General features: G+C 39.9%; 1 protein-coding gene across 1 annotated transcript in view; it reads right to left on the reverse strand.

Annotated features, from left to right (window-relative positions):
• TOX (thymocyte selection associated high mobility group box) overlaps positions 1–17485 on the reverse strand; it is a 304689-nt gene that overhangs the window by 17019 nt on the left and 270185 nt on the right. Inside the window, exons 5-6 of the mRNA XM_007464057.1 lie at positions 16679–16909; positions 4113–4193 (exon numbers count right to left, since the gene is read on the reverse strand). Coding sequence (XP_007464119.1) covers positions 4113–4193; positions 16679–16909 — 312 coding nt within the window. The remainder of the gene's footprint in view (positions 1–4112; positions 4194–16678; positions 16910–17485) is intronic.

A 17485-nucleotide genomic window follows, 5' to 3' on the forward strand; every position in this document is an offset into this window, starting at 1 on the left:
TGGTTACACATTAGCGATGAGGGCAGGAGCTGCTGGCCCAGGGATACAAGGCCTTATTGGATGAAACACATTGCATAGAAAATTGGTACCAAAATACGTAGCTCTGGAGGAGTAAATCAAAATTGCCAGCGAGAACTTAGGGAACCGGACACAGAGCTCTGGCTAATACAGTATTTCACTGACAAAAGTGACCTTAGGAAACCATCAACAAAACAAAAAGACAAACTGTGGAATGGGAGAAAATATTTGCAAATGATGAAAGCAACAAGGGGTTAATCTCCAAAATACACAAACAGCTCATACAACGTAATATCAAAAACCAAACAATCCAGTCAAAAAATAGGCAGAAGACCTAAATAGACATTTCTCCAAAGAAGACATACAGATGGCCAAGAGGCACATGAAAAGATGCTCAACATGGCTAATGATTAGAGAAACGCAAATCAAAACTACAATGAGGTATCAGCTCACATGGGTCAGAATGGCCATCATCAAAAAGTCTACAAATAACAAATGCTAGAGAGGGTGTGAAGAAAAGGGAACCTTTCTACACTGTTGGTGGGAATGTAAATCGGTGCAGCCACCATGGTGAACAATAGGGAAGTTCCTTAAAAAACTAAAAATAGAGCTACCATACAATCCAGCAATCCCACTCCTGGGCATATATCCGGAAAAGATGAAAACTCTAACTAAAAACGATACATGCACCCCAATGTTCATAGCAGCACTGTTTACAAAAGCTAAGACATGGAAACAACCCAAATGCCCATCAACAGATGACTGGTTTAAGAAGATGTGGTATATATATATATATATATAATGGAATATTACTCGGCCATAAAAAGAATGAAATACTGCCATTTGCAGCAACATGGATGGACCTAGAGATTGTCATACTAAGTGGAATCGGTTAGAGAAAGACAAATACTGTATGATATCACTTGTAAGTGGAATCTAAAAATAATAAAATGAATCTAATATATACAAAACAGAAACAGACTCACAGACATAGAAAACAAACTTTGGGGAAAGGGGAAAGCAAGCGGGGGCCGGGGGGATAAATTAGGAGTATGGGAATAACAGATACAAACTACTATACATAAAATAGATAAGCAACAAGGATTTGCTATGCAGAACAGGGAACTACATTTACTATCTTGTAATAACCTATAATAGAAAGTAATCTGACAAATATATAGAACTGGATCACTTTGCTATCCACCTGAAACTAACACAATATTGTAAATAAACCACTTTAAGTGGGCTTAGAAGAGGGAAGGTCGACGCTCCATCCTGACTTCTGGGGCAGGGGGTTAGGGAAGCAGGTCGAGCGCCCGGTCAGGACCTGGGGACAGCGCGGCCCAGCACAAGGACTGAGGGAGCGGGAGGTCGATAAAGGGCTTGGGCTCTTGTTGCCTACGTGATACTTTTCCTCTTCAGTGAAATGTTGACAATCAAGCCTACTTTGAGGGGTAAGGTATGGGGAGTGAGGGAAGTCATTCACATAAAGTTATCTTTTAAAATATAAATCCGATCACGCCATCCCCCCTACTGGAACCCATTCAGTGGCGTCCCTTTGTACAGAAAATGAAACCCAGCTCGTTTCACCGTCCTGCAAGGTCTTCGTGACTTGGCCGCTGCCCATCTTCCCAGCTTCATCTCAGACCACACTCCCCTGTTCGCTCAGCTCCAGCCACACTGACCATTTCTCCATCCAAGGAGGTATTTTTGTCCCCCGAGCCTGCATTTGCTACACTGCCTGGTCGGCTCTGTCCCAGGCTCCCTGTGTCCTGCAAGCTCCTGTCTTCCCTTGCTCTCAGCTCCAGGGTCATATCTTCAAAGAGGAGTCAGCAGACCACCCTATCAGATGCCTTCCTTGATTTCCCAGAAGGCTTCAATTCACAAAGATCTTGGTCATTCATTAACTTATGTTTTCACTAGTGGTCTCCCCGGACTGAAGAGAAAGTTCTTTAAGTGCAGAGGACGCATCTGCCAGTTCTCCACTGTGTCCTCCGAGCCTGGCCCAGCGCTCAGCACAGACCACATGCCCAGGGAAATTCACCAAATGAACACATGAACGAGTGAACGGAGAAGATGGAGCTCGGCTGTCACACTGTGGTTGCCTGGATTGGTGACTGTTATTACCATGTAGCATTTTATGATTGCACTTTAGATCTTTAGATCTTTCAGAATAGGGAAATAATTTATAACATACTAAAAAAAGTATAACAGAAAAATATATGTGTAAACATGAATGGCTGCTATTTTCCTTGTGATAATTTTAAATGGAAAAGCAATGGATTTTTATATATGTTTCTGTGTGCAATCAGCGGATAGGCTGGTAAATTTTCTGCACGTGTCTGCAAGGTTATACTGCAAATACCCCATTCACATACAACATCAGAACGCCATTTTTCTAACCTGGAGAGGGTGTTTATAACTATTCTTCATTTTGTATACATACAATAGATAGTTGTACATAAATAGACATTCAACAGCTCCAGCAAAATTCCGGCTGCCAAAGAGAAGAAAAACGTCAGAGTAAGCTATAAAGAAAAGTGCTTGTTTTTTTTAAATGTAGAAATGGCAATTCGCAGCATTTATACAAATTGCCGTACACTGAGGGTTGCAACTCTGAGAATGAATAGTAAGAAAAGTTGCAGCTAAGAGCAAATCTGAGGACACTTGTTTTGAAAGTAAAGCTTAGTCAGTATTACAGCATTCTGGCAATCTGCATAACATTAACCAGAGTGCTTTGTATTGGGACTGACACTTCATGTATTGATTTTCTCATATGTAAAATGTTCTGACTAAAACTTCCATTTAAAATGCTCAAGAAGAAATTTATCTTGGATGAAATAAGAATAATTCATATGCCCCCTTACATCTTGGGCATATTAAACTGAATAATACCAAGTAACTATACAACCCAATTGTTGGATGGATCTAATATTTTGCACCTTGTTTTTTTGCTATAATTTTACATACATGCTGTGAATTCTATAAATATACAGAAATGTGTGACGGTATCAGCAGAAAATATAAACAGCTTCAAAAGGAGTTAGAAAAATTAGAAAGTGTGAGATCCATAGTGGGATAGTACAGATGAGCTAGGAATTTTAAGGTTAAATAATAGATATTAAGTTTTCCCACAATGTCATACCTTAGAAGTTGAATGCAAAGTTGCATTAGACCAACAGTGTACTGAAATTTCTTATGCGTTTGTATTCTGTGCTCCTTTTTCTTCTCTGTATCATATATTCATTATATGTTTTCCCCAAGAAAAACTAAATTATATAATTAGAGTTGTTGGAAGGGGGATGGATATTTGTGGATAAAACAGAAAGTATTTTTCACGGGTGAATGGAATGAAGTCCAGAGCCCCACCCACACTGAGCCGGGTACCATACACATCTGGACTGAAGATGCCACAGTGTCCAGTCCTCACAGCTTCAGCCCTGTCTCTGAGGTTACCTGCCTGAGAAATCTATAAAAGGAAATACAGCTTTAATAATCCAACACCAAACAGAGTTAACTCTTGAGTCTTTATACCAGCAAGGGCTCGTTATTTGAGACATTCTAAAGCATAAACTATTTTAGTGGTGTTTTCATTTTCAAATGAAATGATGCATTTTTTTCATTTGTTTGTTTGTTTTGGTAGGCTTACATTCTGATGATGTTGTAATAAGGCTAGGATTAAAGACAGCTGGCATCTCCTCAGCAAAGACCAATGGGATGGGGTCAGGGTGGAGGGCAATTTAAGCGTGGAACATGGTGAAACAGAAAGTTGGTTAGGGATTAAGAATGTACTGTGACTAACCCCCCAAATCAGTAATCGACAGGTGGGCAATAGTACACAAAAGGATGGATGGAACGACACCAGAGGATGTTGTTCTGGTCCTCTAGGTATGAGCAAATATTTTCATAACATATAGCTTTGTTTAGGATTTACTTTTTCTTTTTTTTGTTTAGGATTTTTGTTTAGGATTTACTTTTTCAGCAAAGGAGACTGTGCAGAAATGCTAAAGTAATCTTTTATGCTTTCACATGACCACCAGAGTCTGCAATGAGATGGCCACAATCCGTCCCAATACCACATGGTTGCATGTTACCTTGGATACCAGGCTGGCTCTGTATGCTGCTAGTTGTTTCAGGTACTCCTTCTTTGCAGCCTCTGTTTTCTTTTTATAGACCTGTAACAACAGAGAGTCTGAAATTAGAAAGCGCATCTGCTTTTGTTTCCAGAGAAGTACAATGCAGAATGATAACTGTGTGTGCTCGCACACATGCACACTCACACACACATAATAACACACATCTCCCCAAAGATCGTGCTTTCTTACTGAAACAAGTTTTTAAGAAGTATGGCAAGAGATTAGATAAGAAAAAGATTAACTATAGTAAAAGTTTCCATTTTCCATAAAGCATATGTACCGATTTATCTGGGGTACTTTGACAGTGGAGGTAGTTGGCTTAGAAAGATACTATTGATGAAGGTTCCCGGGGAAAGAAACTACATGTGAATAAAGAAGTCATTCATATTTACACAATGGGCAGATAATTCTACAGTGCATTCAAATCCCGATATATATTCTCCTTGCTAAATATAAAAACAAGGACAGAATTAAAAGATGATCAATTATGTTCAATATGTTAATCAAAGAAACAGTTATGGAGTTCGCAGGTTCATCACTATTTTAAAATTTTGTGTCTTGAAGTTCTATTCTCAAAGACTCAGGAGTTGGCAGTGGCAGTCAAAGTCACATTTGGGAGTGGGCTGGGGACCCTGAGTGGCCGAGTGGTCATGCCCTTTCCAACAAAAACACTGGATGGCATGAGTGTGTGGAAGCCTCAGTGTGAAAAGGTAAAAATGTTCAGAATTGAATTTCAGTTTACAGAAGCTTTTCATTTTTCATAGGGGATCATTTCGCAAATACAAGGAAAATCATCCTAAAGTGAGCAAAAGTACCAAAAAATGGCTTGCTGGTAGGCTAAAGGTCACATTGCTAAGCTAAACAGAAAAAAAGTCATTAGAGTCAAAAATGAAAGATTAGCAAAATGAATACACACGGTTGTCTGCTACCATTAAGCCCATTCTTTCAAGGCTTTAGAGTCTGTTTTTGTCAATCTTTTGAAATCACCCCTAAAGAATAAAATATTTTTCACCATTGGATGTATTTTCATCGATGTGACTAGTTTAAATTTCTCACATCTTGAATTTTACAGCAGGGAATGAGGCTTGCTTGGCTAGTGTTTTGTAATGCTGAGCTCAAAACCAGACACAGCTCAGTGTGAAAAGTGGCTTTGGAATTAGTGAAAATAGTTAAATATAAATTATGTCTAAAGACCAAGTATCTGCCAAAGTCGGCAGCAGAGGTCAGTTTACGGTTTCTGATGTGGAAGGTGGTTTGCTGAGCCCAGTCCCCAGCTGTGAAATTCAAGGTGTGAGAAATATTACTTACTTATGAATATTTTAATTAAAGCAGAACATTTTATTTAAGGTAAACAAATGAGTAACCTTGTCAGCAGAATTATAAAGGACCCTATGAAATGCAAGTGCTAATTTAAGGAGCTCTTCAGCCTAGTCTTTTATATTTGGCATTTTGGTATATTAAAGGCAATCATAATAAGGCGATTAAGAATTTGTGCAACAGTATCATACAATCATTGTGTCATCTTTACAATATATGGAACTAAAGAAACTTAAAAGAAATTTTTTAGTAAAAAGCCGAATCAATCCTTTGGTTCAATTACAAGAGAACTCTTAATTTACGGAGCTAATCATTGGAAATAAAATTCAAATCCTTTTTTAGACGTTCAAACATGAAAACAAATAAACACTAGATTACAGCAAATGTCTTTGAACAGCATGATTCATGTGTATTACATGCTTTGGTCACAGCCACAATCAGAAACACAGAGCCCTCCTGCTTTTTATTGATTTCTTTCTTTCTCCAAAGACAGATTTCTGTTTGTAGTTCTTTCTCCCTCCAATCTCTTCTCCAAGACATAATTTGTAATTAATGACCTTACACTGAAAATGTTTCCGTTTACTTTTAATACCTTAAAACTGTTTGGAGAGGGTTCTTCTCTCACACAGACAGAAATCCTATTCAGGACTTTGAAGCAAGTATTTAGCAAAAATATCTTTGATGGTAGTATGCTTTTGTATACTAGAAGCATTTCTATCATGTTTTTTATTCATATGCTACTCTAAGTGACCCCCTGGGCAGCTAACTAGGGTTCATTTAGCTTCCAAAGGCAAATATTACACACTTGGGTCCATAGCATTGCCCTAAGCATCATTTTCTAAGTGGCACAGATAAGACGGTGTTGCAAGATGGCCAGATTGTAACATCTATCCTCTTTCTTGCATTTGGTTTCTACTGAAACAAGCAACAGTGTGTTACTATGGTGGGGCCCCCAGGGGTTAACGCCCCACAAGGTGTTAACTTCCCTAAAATTTGTTGGTTAACAACCATGGGAGAAAGGTGGTAACTCAATGTGTTTTAGGCTGAATGTGTGCCCCCTGGTTTCACTGGGAGATCGATGTTGTTACGGGATACCTGACCAGCATTCAGAGTGCCCTGTTTCCTCCAAATGGCTCCCTATTGTCTACTCATGATTGGCTATGTGAGATCATTGTACAAGCGCCTAAATACCGCTTTAGAAAAGGGTAAACTCATCACGTCACACTACACGGATTGATGGGTCCGCTCTTTCCTGAACAGACGCAGGTGTTCAGAGGGAGGATGCAAAGGGTGGTAATTTCAGGAGGTATATTTCTGTAATTGTGTTTAAAGGGGACGGTACCCTAGATCAGAATTAACATCTGAGGCGGTCTCCCCGATAGTAATTTTGAACCTCCACCTTTGAGAACTAGCTAATGGCTCAAATGTTATTCACCCTGTATGTCTCTATGATGCTACCTTCTAAAATTGCACAAGAATGCTTTCTGAATTCTATATTTGATGGAAATATCTGAAGGAAGACCTCAAATGTATGTGTGAATGATAAAAAAAACATGTAAGAATTCCACATACTTAAATTCCTACTTCAGAACAGATACTTAAAAATCATCAGTAAAAAGATCCTCAAAAACGTTTCAAAGCTCTATTTATGGATGGAGAAATTCTTCTGCTTGCTGAAACCAAAGATGACGCTGGCTGCGTTTGGCAATGAACAGCCCACTGCAGTGATCAAACCTTCTAATCTAGGAGGATAGGTCTGATTTATATCAAAGTTAAGTCTGGGAGAGAAATGGTCTCTCTCTCTCAGGGAAAGACAAATATTTTAAAGAAATGTGATTCACACAGTAAATATTAGTACTCAGTTGAACTACAAAATGGCTTCCAAATGGTCTACAGCTGTTTGAAATAAAGTGCAAAGTTGGCCAGATGAGGATTTAAAAATCATAATACATCATTCATCATTTTCCCCAGCTCATCCAAACACTTTTGAATTCATCCTGTCCTTAGTTATTTGCTGTGGTTTGTTATTCTAAGAAAGCTACCATATCCTATCTAAGGATCGCATCTCAGTGGTTAAACTAAAACATATATAATGGCTAAACTAAAACATACATCAAATAGCAATTCTAGAGAATCCAAATTCTGTTCATGTAATCTAGTGATTCTGCGAATCATTTTTTAAATGCTCTACGCTCCAGCATGTGTAATATATATGTCTTATAGGCTAATAATCTCTAATTAAAACCAGCAGTTCAGTATCAGTGAATACGATGCACAGAAACAGAAAAAATTCTAATACAACCTGTCATTTTGCTTTTTCCACTTTCTGTTCCCTCCCCAAACAATCCATCTAACTTAATACAAAAAAGTAAAATCTTATAAACACCATTTAGTTCCTTCTTCCTTCCCTCTTTTCGGCTCTGGGCCTTAGTTAATCTCTAGTTGTAGTTGATTTCAACTCTTTACAGTAATAATAAGAAAAAACATAATTCTTCCAATTCTGGATTTTATTCAAACACTATAAAACTAGAAGGCGCTTTTCTTTTTTGTTAACTTCAAATGCAGTTTTTTTCCCCCAGTATAAGTTCATATTTATAGAAAATGCTTAGAAACACAGTTATATAAGAAATAATAATTTAATCACAATTCCCTGTCATACACAGTACTTGAGAAATTAATGTCTGCAGTGTCTCTGAATGCTGTTATTATTTAGGAAAGTTAGAGCAAGTGCCTCTGTGTTTTATACAGAACTTAGTCCTTAAATGCAGTTAAATTTCCATTTGTGTAACTTGCTCAGCATTTTCTTAAGCATTCCAGAACTCAGAGAACTTTATAAATTAGTATTCAGAGCACTGAACATATTATACAATGTGTCAAAAATCTTGCTATCGATTCTTCTGGGGATCCATCAAATGCATACAAATCGTCTACACAAAAATGGTGTAACCTGTTTTTGGAACGGTAGGGATCAGAAAGAAGCAAGCTCCCCATCTGAACAAATGGCTGCAAAATATATCTGTAGATTCATTAAATGAGGATGACCGGGGCGAGTATAATGTCCTTTGATTATGCTTAACAGTATATTGAGTATCTATTATGTGCCTTCATGGTGTGAGGAACTGAAGCTACAGAACCAAAAAAAGGCATTAAAAATATGCCTCTAATGTGTGCATTTTTTGTGTCAGGCACACAAGAAATGCAGACAACCCCCCCATATATACATATTATACATATATATATAAAATCAAATTAATCTGGTATCTAAGATCCATCTTTGCATCTTTGTTCATGCAATGGCTCCTCCTGGCTGCATGAGATCTCCCCTTGATGCCTCTCTTAGACCCCCAACTGCAGGGCCTGTCATCTTTTTGTCCACAGCAGAAGCCCCAGCAGGCAGGGCAGAGCTTGGTACATAGTAGGTGCTCAGGAAATACCTGTGATCCAGTGTATAATCCCTAGTCTCAGGTTTCTCCTTCCATGAGTCATCATGGGCATGGGTGTGCATGGTAAAATACCGAATTGCATCTTCTGAATTAGAGTGGCCATCAATAGAAGTAGAGGATTTGATGTACAGACAGACAACCCGCCCACCCCAAACATGTTTACCAATAATACATAAAGCACAGCAGACTTGAGTATTATATTCAAATTCTCTCCCTGCTGATGTCATGGAAGCTTTCAAGTGGAATGTCTGCTCCCTCTGTGTATGAGCGTGGAGTATTTCTATGTGTATTTATACGCATGAAGGCGTGCCATAACCCCATGTATGTACCAATAATTATATGTATTTATACTTACCTGTGTTTTAGAGGTAAAATATGCTCACCATTGCATGTAATATTTCTAACTGCTGTTTTAAGTTTTTACAAATATAAACTTTTCTTACATTCTACAGTTTTTAAATGAACAATTATTTTTATATATCCTTTACTCCTAGTTTAAAAAAATTGGGGAAAATGCATAGTGTTTATAAGGAACTGGCCAAGATAAACACATGTGTGAATGTGACAGTGCAACAGGATTTTAGTTAACCTTAAGTGCTGTTGACACAAAATCCACATTTTATCATAAGATATGGGGCGGGGGGGGGGGGAAACCCCGGCAGCATATCTGTAGGGGGGGTTTGGGCACCAATGAGGAGTAAATGATTTGATTCCGTGGGCTCAGAGGATTTGTCAGCTGCCTCATAAGTATAATTCTGGCTCTTCGGGGGGGGGGGGGGGGGGGGGGGAAACCCCGGCAGCATATCTGTAGTGGGTGTTTGAGCACCAATGAGGAGTAAATGATTTGATTCCGTGGGCTCAGAGGATTTGTCAGCTGCCTCATAAGTATAATTCTGGCTCTTCATATCCCTGCTGCTTCTAATTTAGCAGGACAGGCTCATAATTGAAGCAAATTAACTATTTACACTTGCCACTTCTATCAGGGGAAGAGGACACAGCAGCAGGAAAGAATGAGCAGGAAATTACATTCTTCCCACTTGTGTCAGATCTGCCCTTATATAAACACATTAACAGTAATTTCATAAGGCGTCAAACATAGGAATAAATACTGAGGGATAAAATAATGAGGTGTTGCTATTGAGCTGAACTGCTATGGCTAATATCCTTGGATATGAATTATGCATCCTGAAAGAAGGCATATGTTACAATAGTCAAACAGTTTCCCTGCACGTGATATCTGCTCATTAGGCTCTGGATCTCGAGGTAAATCCACTCTCTGCTCCCACAACAGGGCTAGCATTTACAAAAATAGGCTCTCTGGGCACTGTGGGCTGTGGTTTCTCCTGAACACACCAAACTCTGAACCGCCTTCCACTCCATTTTTAGCCTAACAGCATGTTTATTTAGCTCTTTGGCTGAAGCTCTAAAGCCATTTAATGTAATGTAAACAAGAACATTTTGTTTGTAATTTGCTAAATGTATTACAGCCCAACTGTGTCTCCAATTAGGAACTTAAGGTTCACTTAGTAATTTACATCTGGTTCTGATTTAAGGTGACTTTCCTTTCCCACTTAAGAGCTGACTTTCCATGGCTAAAAGGGACCCAAGAACACTTTACAGCTCTTTGGACCAAAATCTCTTCTGCTTCAAAGCTGGACGGACTCTTTAATTTAGTGGGGTTTGATTTGCTCTCCGTTAACTGTGAACTCAGATCCCAGACTTGGATGACCAGAGTCACAGAATTCAGAAATAACGGGGAGAGACAGGAAATCTAGCTGGACCTTCATAAAAAAAGATGCTGAGGGTTGCTGAAACGCCAAGGAGTCTAATACAAAGGGCGTGATCTTGTTATGTTATTATTTTTCTTTCTCTGTAGGTTCCAGTCAGTGAAAGATAAGTAGCAAAGACCAACATCACAGCCACGCTTATGTTTTATTTCCCTCTCTCCATCTGGTGCCTTTTTAAAACAACTTAGTACGGCTCTGAACCGGGCTGTCCACTGTCTTAGGATTCATTAGCATTTAAAACCTCCAGTTGGAATCCCAAACACAATCCTGCTCCCATTCCAGATTCAGCACCATCTTCCAAAGTATTAAAACGGAGAGATCTCTGACATGTGAAGTTTGTTCAGTGGCTTTGGTAGGAATGATTCATATGGGAGGTTTTGTGTTCCTGGAGGATTTTTAGCACTTCTTTCAGCTTCCTTCTGATTTTTCTTCTTTGAGAGATTCTTCATAGGAACCAAAGTACATATAGTTTCTCCCTTATCATGGCTTCTGAAAATAAAGATCTGCCCATCTGCATGGCTTGTTAGCCCCGCCTGAACTCCACAATGAGGAAGCATGTGACACAAACACACAGCAGCCCTATTAGTCCTGTTCCCTCTGGCTGGCAAGTAAACATTCGATTGTAATCTCAATAATAGCTGTTTTTCCTTAAGTATTGTAATTTTCTGAGCCCCTAATAAGTCATCAATAATTTTGTCCATTTTCTCCAGTTCGTGTATATATTTGTAGCTGTTCATAATTGGGGGCTGTTATGACAACGGGATTTTTGAACAATCGTGGGGCATGAAATCCTAGCCTTCTACTTGAACCAGCTGCCTACACGATGCCAACAGCATCACGTGGGGCTGTTCTGAAACATGCACATTTGTCCTAAATTTTGAAGTTTAATGGTCTGCCTCTAATCGGCTTCAGCAACATTCCTTTCAAAATACATAGCATGTGCTCCCCAATTTGAATATTAAATGAGAGTAAAATACAATTAATTCAAGCTTGAAATAGAGATATTATATTATGTTGGCACAATGAGTCAACATAAAGGGAAAGAACAGGTGGTAACACACCAGGCTAACACTTTAGGATATTTTGCTGACATTCTCTTGATGCCCAAACGTGCGTCCTAGGCGGGCATGCACGCTTCGCTGGCCATACCTGCAAACTGTTAGACAGGGGCTGCCACGTGGTGTCCCAGCAGCCCCATCAGATGCAGTATGCTCCCTTTTGTAAGCGTGGCGTCTGATTTCATTCATTGGACCCTCTCTCTGCTTGTCCCTGGGATGGACTTGCACCCTGTATGTGTCATAAACCATCCTTTTTGGCATACTCTGCAGTTTCACTATCTTTATTAAGCAAGATCATCTTTTAAGAGAAAAGGATAAGCTATGCTGAATCCCTGTCAAGTCAAAGGAACATAAGGCATGGGGACAAACCATTTTCGAGTGACTCAGACTGCTCCCAATACCTTTTGAAAATGGTGCTCAAATGTTAAAATATTAACTTTTCTATAAGAGACAAAGATAGTTATTTCTATTAGTATATTTTCCTAAGCAATCTTAGCATAACTTTTTAAAACAACTGCATTTTGATTATGAAATTGCTTTATAATACCCAATGAGTTAAATAGGGTCAGCTATTATATAATTTCATCCTTTATTTATAAAACAAATTCTTGAAAAAACCCGCAAGTATTTCCATTAAGAGAGAACCCAGCGACGTCCCTGGTGGTCCAGTGGTTAAGACTTCATGCTTCTACCACACAGGGGGCGGGTTCGATCCCTGGTCAGGGAACTAAGATCCTACATACCAGGTACAGACAAAGTGGTTTTTTTTTTTTGTTTGTTTGTTTTTTTGCGGTACGCGGGCCTCTCACTGTTGTGGCCTCTCCCGTTGCGGAGCACAGGCTCCGGACGCGCAGGCTCAGAGGCCATGGCTCACGGGCCCAGCCGCTCTGCGGCATGTGGGATCCTCCCAGACCGGGGCACGAACCCGTGTCCCCTGCATCGGCAGGTGGACTCTCAACCACTGCGCCACCAGGGAAGCCCCCAGACAAAGTGTTTAAAAAAAAAAAAAAAAAAAGAGAGAGAGAGAGCCCAAAGACAGACTCATTACAGGTTATTAAATTGGAAATAAAAGAGAATGAGGAAAATGTTTTGTCATCACAAGTACACTCGAAAGAGCTTACAGTATTGAGGCCTTGTCCCTATCCAAGACTACACACAGGGGTTGTCAAAGCAGAGAGAGAGGTATGTCTTGGTGCTTGGATCATGGGTGGAGCAGGGACAGGGATGGGGTTGGGATTCCTGGTGGATGTGCACTCAGTTTCTCAATCCGTGAAGCTGTAGTGAGTGGAGGAATGAGCCCCTCTACAATTCCATCATGAGTGTCCAGCATCAGGGGGGAACCACACCTCAGCCTTGGGAGTGTGAGAGCAAACTGACCTGAGTTAGGATAGAAACCAGCCCTGAAATCCTCAAACAACTATATCAGGTTTTCAGTGGAACCATAAAATACAATGTCAACCACCCTCTTAATTGTGAGATGAGTATTTTAATCGAATGCAAGGAGAACGTTTCCGTGGTGTGTTTTCCATCCTCAGAGAAGACTCTTGTAGCAGAGCTCCACACGGTAGGCCTGTGCTTTCCTGTGAAGCCCTTCCCTGGGGCTGACAATCTTTCTTTTTTTTTTTTTTTTTGTGGTACCCAGGCCTCTCACTGTTGTGGCCTCTCCCGTTGCGGAGCACGGGGCCTAGCCACTCCGCAGCATGTGGGATCTTCCCAGACTGGGGCACGAACCCGTGTCCCCTGCATTGGCAGGTGGACTCTCAACCACTGCGCCACCAGGGAAGCCCAGGGGCTGGCAATCTTGAAAGGGACATAAGAAAATGTGTAGAGATTTCAGATCATAAAGGACAGCTTTGGCTTACAGTAAAGGGGGGTTGGAGAGAACCGGGGGAGTGGGCTCTGTGTTTCCTTAGCAACTGGTTTTACCATCACAACTATAATTGGTTCCATGAATTGGTGAGAAAAAGATTGTTAAGTTGAATGATAAGTTCTAGTGATAAGTTCTACTCACAGTGTGGAATTTTAGACAAATCAATCAACAGAATGGGACTCTGTCTTATTCTCTGCTCTACTCCCAGTGTCTAGAACAGTGCCTGGGGCACATAGTAAACATGAAACAAATATTTGTTGAATGAATAAGTGACTGCATTTAACCATCTGGCCCCATTTCACAGTCTGCAAACTTCAGATACAAGTATCTGTGAGGAAGGAAGACCCCTGCTGTGGGCTCAGCAGGTGAAAGAGCAGGTCCCCGAGACGCGCCAGTCTGTATTTTTGCCGTGTGCTATTGGGGATCAGGGCAATGAACTAATTACCCTGGAAATAATTCATCATTATGTGGAATTACTTGACAAGTATTTTGGCAGTGTGTGTGAACTTGACATCATCTTTAATTTTGAGAAGGCTTATTTTATTTTGGATGAGTTTCTTTTGGGAGAAGTTCTGGAAACATCCAAGAAAAATGTCCTTAAAGCAACTTAGCAGGCTGATCTACTGCAGGAGGAAGCTGAAATCCCACCTAGTGTTCCTGAAGGAACTGGACTGACATGAACTCCCCTCCCCCGCTGATGACTTCTTGTGGCAATTCACACACTGTAGATGGTCACTGCCTTCATGTCCATGTTGTAGCTAATGGTGTAAGATGACGTCTTGTCAGTATTACTGTTCTGCTAAGCTGCTTCATTCAGGCCTACACAATTTTTTTTTAAAGGGAACTTTGGTTAATCAAGTGATAACAAGGGACTTAAATATGAATTAGAATGAATGCAGGAAAAGAAAGATACCTTTTCTGGCTATTTTAAAGTTTATAGGTCTGTTTCTCTTGAATAGATTATTATCATTACCTTGATTATGTGTATCTATGAATATGACACAATCAGGCAATATACATTTATTAATTACTGTCTTTGGCAAAAAGGTTAAATTACTTTAAACCTGGTTTTATGAAACCAAACACTAGTGCATTTCAGCATATATGCAAATAAAGGGAATTGACAAGTCACACATCAAGTGAATGAAAATTTCACTCTGTGTTGAAACTTTAGGAAAAAAACAAATGCATACCAAAGACCCTTATTAGAAACTAAACACCTTAAAACAAAGGGAATACACAAAAGACTAATGGAATGATGCTGTTTTACACTAAAAATTATTTCTTAGGCATTCCAGACCTGGGACAAGGAACAGAGATCAGCTGTTTCATAATAGTAAGCATGTTATTTTTAAGGCCAAGGAACATTCAACTCCTGAGATAAGTTTCTTGTTGTCATTATCATTTAGTCACTTAGTTGGATTGTTTTTGATGCCTCCCCAAATAAAATGGAAATGTTGACTTACCTGGGATTCTTAATAACAGCATCTTACGGAAAATGTTTTACTCTCTTCACAAAGTGTTGCCTAAGTCATTGTTTAAAGCACGAATATTCCTTCCAGGGTGCTTGTTACAGCCAAATTTATTTTACTCCCCTATTGCTTCCCTCCACTTAGAAGTGCAGCAAACTTTGGGGCAGCTTCCGTCCCTTCTATGGCACTGCCTAGTTACTGGAAGTCATAAATATAAAAACGGATGCCACCTCTCATATGAACGTGTGAGTTGAATGAGGTAAAACGGCATTAGTGGGCTCTATATTTTTTAAGGATATACAGTTGTTTCAACTTCTACGTATCTAAACATGTCTTCACAGTTTACACTTTCATTTGTATCTGCTGGGCTGGATTAAGCTTTGTTGTGACTGTGACCAATATTCAGGCCACGTGAGCACTGTCTTAACACATCGCCAATTAGTTGTAATAAATGTTCAATGTACACCAAAAAAAAAAAAAAAGTATCTACGAGTATTGAGCAGAACAAATGAGATAAATCATGTAAAAGTGTTCTTCAAAGTATAAAACATGATATATGTTATAGATGTTGACAGATAATACAATATATAGTTCTTATAGATGTACATAGGTTTGAGATGTTCTGTTTCTTACATACTTCCCTGGACCTGATGAGGAGAGGTAAAAAGTCTCTGTCAAGAATCCAATGAGACTAACCCGTCATTAATGCCGTAAAGTATTCTGCAGCAGCTAAAGCTGCAACTACTTAATCGTTTCAGTAACTGAACTTTAATGATAATGCTTGTCTAATTTTTCCTTCGTGACCATGAAATTCTAGATGGTGACAATGGCAATCTAGTCCCTGGTTTAGAAATCTCCGATCAATCTTGCTTCTTTGTTGAAGTGGGCTACGTCTGCATACTGAACTCTTTCTCTCCACAGTTCCCACCCTCCTTAAGACATTCTGGGCTACTCGCCCCATGGCTGAGATACAAAGCGTCTCACGGCCCTCCACCGCCAGCAGTGTGGTCCTGAATCACACCATGGCAAGCCACAAGAGAAGAAGAAAATAACCAGGCATCTGGGCCCATTTAATACAACCTAGAAATATAGTACAAGTGGGATTGAATAACGTACTCTGATGGTCTTTAGGGAATGGATAAGGGTAGAAACCCTTAAATTTGAGGTTCACTTAGCAAAGAGCAAAGAGGGTTTTGATGACAAAAGAATAAATAGTAAGTGCTGAAGCGAGGTGTGGACAGTTCTCAAAATACTTTTAGTATTTTCTCTGTCTTTATGATCGCATTGGCAACATTAAGGAATGACGTAATCCCGGCTGGGATGTGTAAAAGTCCTTCCAAAAGTAACTACACTATATAAACTTTGAAACAAAGGGACTAACATGTTATTTGTAACAGAGCAATAAAGGAGTATGAAATTATGTCAAGGTCCCCTGAAGTCTGGTTCTGATGGGGCACGTTCTCAGCCTCAGTTCTAGTATCTGAAGAATTCATCCAACATCCCTAGGAGCCACTTCTTTAGAATGCGTACACTTTCTCATGTCACGTTGACTCACTCCCTTTCGCACCTTTTCTTACCTGTTTTTGCTCTTCTCCTAAACCGTCCCACATTGAAGCCACAATTTTAGAGACTTCACCAAAGGTAGCATTTGGATTTTGGCCCTTGATGGCAGCCTGAGTATCACGAAAGAATAACGCATAAGCAGACACAGGCTTCTGGGGCTCATTAGGGTCCTTCTTTTTCTTCTTTTTGGGGGTTTTTGGCTTCTTCCCCACGTCAGAGGCAGGTCGCTTCTCTCCACCATTGACCTGGAATAAAACACAATCTGAATTATAGAAGGACTAAGACAATTTGAGGACAAATCATATTGCTCTCCCCTGAGACGTACATAGATGCACTCACCCATACACATCACACAAACACAGACGTTTCTAAGGGACACTTGTTGTGCTGCTGTTGCTGTTTTTCAAGTAAAACTTATTTCATGTAATGTTCATATTCATCCTTTTCCAGCCTCGTTTGCATAACTTTAACCTAATATTATTGATTCTCTTTATACTACTACTGTACGGTTAGATATTATACCTTAACTCGCTAAACATTTTCTTGTTCTCACTCAGGAAGCTGAATGAGGAGCAGCATCGTGACTGACAGCAGCAAATTCCTCGTGTGGTAAACCCTACTGTATGAGCAATCTAACCTGTTTGCTTCTGGGGGCTTTATCCTTTTCCTCCTACTTATGATTTTTTTTTTTTTTTTTTTTTTTTTTGTTCGCGGGGCTCTCATCTCACTGATGCGGCCTCTCCTGTTGCGGAGCACAGGCTCCGAACGCACAGGCTCAGCGGCCATGGCTCACGGGCCCAGCCGCTCCGCGGCATGTGGGA

Source organism: Lipotes vexillifer, unplaced genomic scaffold (genome assembly GCF_000442215.2).
Source record: "Lipotes vexillifer unplaced genomic scaffold, Lipotes_vexillifer_v1.1 scaffold69, whole genome shotgun sequence".
NCBI lineage: Eukaryota > Metazoa > Chordata > Mammalia > Artiodactyla > Lipotidae > Lipotes > Lipotes vexillifer.